We start from the raw sequence: 7,973 nt of genomic DNA, 5'->3' as shown, positions 1-7,973 counted from the left end.
CAAAACGAACGGTCTGTGCAAGAAACTGTATTTTTTATAGTTGTTGTTGTTGATTTTTTAACTCTGATGTACTGCAGGTTAAAAATATCTTTAACAAAGGCATTATTAAAAAAATAATTTGGTTCTGGTATTTAATCCAGATGTGACTATTATCTATTACTATTATTCCTCAAAGGGGTAGTTTACGAAAAATTTAAATTTGACTAGTAGTCACTGATAAATGTGAAAAAGGCTTGCCGCACGGGGAGGGGAGAGTAAAGTAGGAGGAGGCGAACTGGGCGATAGATAAGTCCAGGCAGACAACACCCTAAACCGGTTTAAAGTATTTCCCGGTTACTGTATGTATTAGTTAGAGAATGCCACGGACTGTGCAGACTTTCCTAGGCCCAAAAGTGCGGAGCAGCGCAGAGCCATTTGTGCGTCTTTGTTTGTTGTGCACGTTTCCAAGCGATGGTAACGCGAATTCGGGTTGCGTTTGAGGAAGCGGCCCCTATAGTTTGCTTGCTCCAGTCTGGATGTAGCTGATTGGAGTAGCAGCAGTCAGAGTGGGTGATCACAGGGAGGAGGGGAGACTCTGAAGTGGCTTTTCTCTCTGTGTGTGTGATTCTCCAGCGGCCATGTTAACCAAGAAACCCTGCGCTGCCGCTGCTGCTGCTGTTGTCTACCCGACTGGTAAGGAACGCAATGCCCGGATCTAAGAGGGCGACGCCGGTCTCGTTTATTCTTTGGATTGGATTGTGGAGATGGATTATTTATCCGATTTAAATGCTCCATAACGCGTGTAAGACTCGCAGCTTTTAGTTTCATTACTCGCCGTTGACTGCATGGTCGAGTACAGTAGCAATAAGCCCCGGAAACAGCATTGGAAAACCGGCCGTTTTTGTATTTATCTGTTCATTATTATTGTTGCTATAGAGACTAACGTTAGATATAGAAGCCAAGAGCGTTGGATTAATGGCTCTTAGATGTTATGGTCGTTGTATAGCTCGTGTGTCCGTATTAAAGGTTTTCGTTGTGCTGTTGATTTTTGTTTGTCGAGTGTTTGTTAAATGGTTTAAATATCATTCAGGTCCTCCATAAATTTCATAATTGAAATACAACTGATGTATCAGTACATGTAACGTCACGGGGCTATAGTTTTTCCTTTTTTTTTTGTGGACAAACTAGCCTTTAATTACATCCTGACTGGCAATTGTGTAAACATTTTCGCAAATAAATTTTTACTTGCTTTCACAGGCAAAGGGGGTGAGATTTGCCAGCTCCAGTCTTCCCCAGGACTGGGCATTGGGGGTCCCCGTGCTGGAGCAGGGACTGAAGCCACATCACCCGTCACATTACCACCACTCAGGAACAGCAACTCTCATCAGGTTAAATTAACATTCTTGCTTGCACTCTCCACCATGCATATCCCATTATTTGTTGTTTTGCTTTTTATAGTCGCATGTACTGACTCTATTACTTATTTAAATTATGATGTTGAAAAAAACTTTGTATTTAGTTTACTGTATGTGTTTTCCCCACCCTTTTAAATTAATGTTAGAGATGTATGTACCTGAAGGAAAAAAAAAGTCATTTATCATTTTAATTCAAATTTATTTATGTATTGCTTTTCTCTCTCTCTCACACACACACACACACACAAATGGTTCACTAAAATTTTACAAAGAATAGTTCCGTGAGTAAGATAAAGATGATTGTCAACACATTAACTCTGACAGCCCTAAAAAATACATTAAAATATTTTTTTTCTTTTTCAAATTTTCTTCGGACCCCCTACTAGCATGCAGGGACCTCCTAGACTTCCATGCTTTATAGCATATGTTGTTCAGAGCCCTTAAGGAATGGTTCATTCTTCGCACAGAATGCAAATCTTGATTTTGATCATTGCTTGTGAATGTTGTTAATACATTGATGTTGCTATACTTAGTGGAATTCAGAATAATCAAGCTGTATGTCAGTATTTTAAGATGCTATATTGGTAATGCATGACAGAAAGGGTCTGACAGCGAAGAATGTCTTACATGGATATAGGCTTAAAAAAAAACAGCACTTTATTTGTAAACTAGGCATTTTTAAGAAACCGTAGTAAGAAGACCTTGTCAGTAGTTAACCTTTTTTAGAAAACCAAAATGCATGTCATACCCCATGTTTTGGTAAATAAAATACATTTATGTTGAGTAGTAGTAGTAATGACCAGTGGCTCTCTCAGTCATTGGCTGATGTGTTGTGTGTGGAGATGTTGCCATTAGTGGGGGATGGGAAATGCTCAGGCCATCAGTGACGCCAACAGACACAGCTGAAATCTGTCATGTAATGAATTTCCTCCTGTAAATCTATACATCCAAATTATAATACATCGAGTCTACATGACAAGGATGTTTTGCATGGTATTGGAATAATAAAAATGATATTCCAATATTCAAAAAGTATCAGTAATTAATAAATGAGTTTATTAGTTATATTTAAAGAATTGCAGTTCATATAAATGTATTTGGCATGTTATTCTGAATTAAATAAAATAATTAGACCAATGCCATTTATGACTAAGTAGCCAGGAGTTCTTTGTTTGGCTGTCATTCTAATAGGGGTAAATATAGACAGGCACATGGTAGCTGCATTTGTATTTCTGCATTCTCTTACAAGACAGAATTCCTGCCATATGACCATGCAGACCATGCTTGGCTTTCATTTAGGATATGTTTTCAGGTTTCAGAAGATGCAGAATAAGCTTCAAATCTTACTGGGAATTATAATTATTATTGCACCTTGCCCTTGCTTATTACTTGGTAATTAAGTGTCATGATGACCTATGACGTGACAATGCTTAAGTTGATGATTAAGTTAATGATTTCGAAGTGCTCGTTCCTACTTTATGTAACAGATTACATCAACAATTTAGTGCTGATTTTGTATATGGTATATAGAACTGATTATGTGAGGTCTTAAAATTAATTTCTTATATGCTTTAAAATTGCCTACAAAGTTAAATTATATATAGCATTTATCAGAAAAGTTATGGACGCACTGTGCGTTTAAATTTGTCTTCAAAGCTATTTGGTAGGTTAATTCGAATTATATACACATGTAAGAAGACATTCTTATCTTCAAGTGATATGGTAACTACAAGGACAGCAATATCTGTCTTATCTATATTTGTTCTAAATATCTTTCCTGTTAAATTTGAATGTCATACCTTTCAAAGTTTAGTTTACATTATTAAGGCCAGTCCCATAGCTTTTTAGTACTTCTGCCATACGGTATATGTACTTTGCAGAGTAAGTGAGTGTTAAAATGATTGCCATGCTCACAACATCTCTCAGAGCAAATGTGTCTGTTGTTCAGCTCCAGTTGTGTCCTCTACGGCTGTCAGCAAACATGCCCTTTGCACGACCCCCACCTGTCCAGATCATGTTTGAATTAACCGTCAGGGCAGCCGAGTAAACAAAAGGAAGAAATTGAAGCTTTATTCAGATTCACGGATTCCCATTAGAGTACCCATCTTTTGTACGATACATAATCTCAATAATCTCTGTATTTTCAAAAATTTTTACTTTTTAAAATTTACTTTAGAGATTTTATTTTAAATGATGACTGGTAAATTATTTAGACTCCCTTGCCTTACCTAAACCATAAATCTATGCTTTTATAGCATACACTTATTTAAACCAGTATGATTTATTGGACACTTAAAGATTGGTTTATTGCTTTAGGATTAGCTATTGGTTACGTTTAAATTTATATTTGAATGATACACTTTTCTAAACTAGAGGCTTGTTGTTCAACAGTGCATCATATTGTCACTGCCCTTGTCTTGTGTGAGACAAGGGAGGAGGAAGAAATATGGCTGTATATTGAATGTTTTAAGAGCAGATTGTATCACAACCCTTGGATTTAGAGTTCAAGCTAAATCTAAAATATCTTAAACATATAAACTGTGTTCTGAAGATGAACGGAGGTCTTACAGGTTTGGAACGACATTATTAATGACATAATTTTGATTATTGGGTGAACTTACCCTTTAAGTGGATTGTGAGCATTATTACCATTCAAAAAACTAAAAATAAACACGAATCCATTAAAACTATCAGTCTGAAATAACAGGACAACAGCCATGTCAAGGGGAGTCATGTTCAAAGGTGTTTTCGTGTAGAATGAGAAGGTTGCCACATACGTCTGACTGAAGCAACAGGATGTCCTTGTAAAAACAAGATGCAGAGGTAATCACATCATCAAGGAAGCAAGCATCTTGCTGGGCAGGAGATTCAGTAATGCAGGAAATTCATGTCTAATGTCCTTGAATAAACAAGTAAACAAACAAAAAAATGCCTCCCATAGCTTTGTGTACAAGTCTGAATTCCCCATCCTAAAAAAATGTACTAGGTAACAACAAATGGCATTTGAATTGAAAGGTTAAGAAATTACACTCTACACCTCGGACACCAATCTTTTAGACAATTATGTAACATTTTGCAGTCATGAACACATTAATTCATTTACAAGAATAATAAGATTTAATGATTAATAATGTAATGTATAGCATGGGATAAGATTTAGGCTAAGACGTAAGTGCCAAATCTGTTTTTATTTTGCCTGTCAAGCCTTTCTTCTTATTCTGTAGATTGTGTGTTGATCTCTGGTCTTTATATTAGTTGGCCTCATTTCTTTTGATCCTGTAAGAACACACAATGAGCATTTAGTCATACCCTGTCCAGGCTATGCTTAGCACACGAATCTACTGTATTGTCTTGTTTTTTTTTTGTCTGTTTGAATAGTGTGTGCAAATACACATGGAATTACATTTCTGAAAGCCTATTATAGAAAACCATGGAAAAATTGTTAGTCATTCTTACAACAACGGGGTTATCTGGCCTGAAGTGATCTCCCTTCCACTTTGCACTTTGTTAAGAGTCTGCTTTTAATATTTAGCTTGCTACAGTACAGTACCATTCTGTCAGCATGGACAGGGTTGAAATGACTTGGACAATTCAGTACCTTCAAAAGATTCTATAGCTGTCTCTTTTGTGTCAAATTGAAAATTGGCTAGGTAAATCAGCTGTGTTTTCCTCATTTTGGAAACCATCCTCAAATGATGCCTCTTGTTTTTGTTTTACCTTATCCAGGCTGGAGGCAATAAGCACACAATGAATGAGCATCTGCACGTTGGGAATCACCAGCAGATCCACGTTCAACAGCTGTTTGAGGAAAACAGCAACAAATGGACCGTGTTGACTGCACAACCCAATGGGTTGGCTCCCGCAAGTAGAACAGGTCTAGCCATGCCAGAGAAGCAGCAAGAAAGCAGCCAGTGTCGACAAGGCAGCTCAACTTCCATCAAGTCAACTGAAAGCAAACCCAAGCCAGCACCTTTGACTCCTGAGCAGGCCATGAAACAGTACTTGTCAAAGCTTTCAGTGTTTGAACACCAAGAGATCCTCAGCAACCCTGAGATCTATTTTATAGGTCCAAATGCAAAGAAAAGACAAGGTATAGTTGGGGGGTCAAACAATGGAGGTTATGATGATGATCAGGGCTCCTACATTCAAGTGCCCCATGACCATATAGCATATCGGTATGAGGTACTAAAGGTTATTGGTAAAGGCAGTTTTGGCCAGGTGGTGAAGGCCTATGACCACAAGAACCACCAGCAAGTGGCCCTGAAAATGGTGCGTAATGAAAAGCGATTCCATCGCCAAGCAGCTGAGGAAATCCGCATTCTGGAACACTTGCGCAAACAGGATAAGGACTCCACCATGAATGTCATCCACATGCTGGAGAACTTTACATTCCGCAACCATATTTGCATGACATTCGAATTGCTCAGCATGAACCTTTATGAGCTTATCAAGAAAAACAAGTTTCAGGGCTTTAGTTTGCCATTGGTGCGCAAGTTTGCACACTCCATCTTGCAGTGTCTTGACTCCCTGCACAAGAACAGAATCATTCACTGCGACCTCAAGCCGGAGAATATCCTTTTGAAGCAGCAGGGGCGCAGTGGGATAAAAGTGATTGACTTTGGCTCCAGCTGCTACGAGCATCAACGGGTCTACACTTACATCCAGTCACGCTTCTACAGGGCCCCAGAGGTCATTCTGGGTGCTCGATATGGGATGCCAATTGATATGTGGAGCTTAGGTTGTATCTTAGCGGAATTACTTACAGGGTACCCTCTCTTGCCTGGAGAAGATGAAGGGGACCAACTAGCATGTGTAATAGAGCTGCTGGGTATGCCCTCCCAGAAGCTACAGGATTCATCTAAGAGAGCCAAAAATTTTATCAGTTCAAAGGGATACCCCCGTTACTGCACAGTCACAACCTTACCTGATGGGTCAGTGGTGTTGAATGGGGGAAGGTCACGTAGGGGAAAACTCAGAGGTCCACCTGGCAGCAGGGACTGGATGACAGCACTTAAAGGCTGTGATGATCCCCTCTTCTTGGACTTTCTCAAACAATGTCTAGAGTGGGACCCGTCCCTGCGTATGTCCCCCAGTCAGGCCCTCCGCCACCCATGGCTCAGAAGACGCTTGCCAAAACCTCCCACTGGGGAGAAAACGACAGTAAAGCGGATCACTGAGGGTACTGGTGCTATAACTTCAATCTCCAAAATACCTCCCCCTTCTGGCTCAGCCACAAAGTTAAGGACTAACCTGGCACAAATGACTGATGCCAATGGGAATATACAACAAAGGACAGTGTTGCCAAAATTAGTCAGTTGAACACTTGTTTCTTTTTTTCCTTTGAAATTATAATATTGGAAATTGTGCAAAGCTGAGCATTAAGAAGTGTGGTATTTTTTTGGAATAAGAGTCGTTAATGCATATCCGCCATTTATGAACTGCTTCGTAGCACCTTTTTCAGTTGGATTTTTTTCTAGGAAAGCTCAAATGGCCAAGAAAGGGGGAACAACACTTTTAAGTTTTTATCTCAGGGCTGTGTTGAATGCTGCTTTGAAGGAGCATTCGTGCAAACTGGTCTGTAATAACAAAAAGTCGCACTTGGTTTAATACCTAAATGCCTTTGCCACAATGAAGTAATTTTAGGATACATTGATTTGTGTGCTTCTAAAAATTTTATCACCACCCTCAGATCCTGTCAGATAAATAACTTGTTCAAAGATGAGGATTAAAAATGCATTTTACTAAAAGCTATGCGATATGAGGCTTGTTGCATTTCCCAGCATCATTGTTGTCAATATCAAGAATAGAGAACATAATTCTAAGAGACTTAGTGAGGGTCATAATGGAGATCGGATGTTGCAGACTGTTATGAGGTAGCAGAGAGAATTTTTATGTTTACATGATAGATTTGTTTTGTGCCTATTAATCTCTTGACATTCCTTTAAAGAAACTAAATGAGGAAAAGTGTCTAGAGTGGTCTACACTACAGCAGATTGATGGCAAATGAAAAGGAATTTATGTGGTTTGATAGAAACTAGGCTACACTGTTCTCCGTAGTACTTGACCGGTGTACATTCGTGTAATTATAAGCTATTCGCTGGAAGAGTTGCTTTTGAACATGTACTGTCCTGGAAGGAAAAAAAAACCTGGTGCTTTATCTTTTTATTTAATAATGTTTTATAGCTTGAAACTTAATGTTCACGGAACAAAACAGTGTTGTGTTATCTCAATGTGTGAAGACAGGTTAGTTTGCAAGTTAGGGTCTAGATTCTTTTTGTCTTTTTGCAGTGACTAGGATTAAGAACTGAGGAATAGGAAGGCAGGACAATAAATTAACGTAACATAACGTAAAAGTAACAATGCTAATTAAGATATATTTTAAGTGGACAACGTTATGGCAGAGCATGACAAATGATTCAGTACAGTACAGATGGCTACATTGCTTATATATTGTTACATAATCATTGTGTGGACTTGCTAATATCAGGCCAGAGTTAAAATTCTTAAAGGTTGTTCCCTTTTTTAAATAATGAATAATGCTACAAATAAGTTATTAATAACACTTTTTTTTTACCCCAA

General features: G+C 38.5%; 1 protein-coding gene across 1 annotated transcript; it reads left to right on the top strand.

The window, feature by feature from the left end:
- The first annotated feature begins 382 nt into the window (after nucleotides 1–382).
- On the top strand, nucleotides 383–7,726 carry LOC113047999 (dual specificity tyrosine-phosphorylation-regulated kinase 2-like). Its single transcript, XM_026209483.1, has 3 exons — nucleotides 383–672; nucleotides 1,237–1,367; nucleotides 5,121–7,726. The coding sequence occupies exons 1-3, from the start codon at nucleotides 618–620 to the stop codon at nucleotides 6,711–6,713; spliced, it is 1,779 nt and encodes a 592-aa protein (XP_026065268.1). The 5' UTR covers nucleotides 383–617; the 3' UTR covers nucleotides 6,714–7,726.
- Nucleotides 7,727–7,973: the final 247 nt, after the last annotated feature.

The sequence above is a fragment of the Carassius auratus genome, chromosome 29 (genome assembly GCF_003368295.1).
Source record: "Carassius auratus strain Wakin chromosome 29, ASM336829v1, whole genome shotgun sequence".
Lineage (NCBI taxonomy): Eukaryota > Metazoa > Chordata > Actinopteri > Cypriniformes > Cyprinidae > Carassius > Carassius auratus.
Note: the sequence above shows the minus strand (reverse complement) of the source record. Positions and strands in the feature narration are given on the sequence as shown.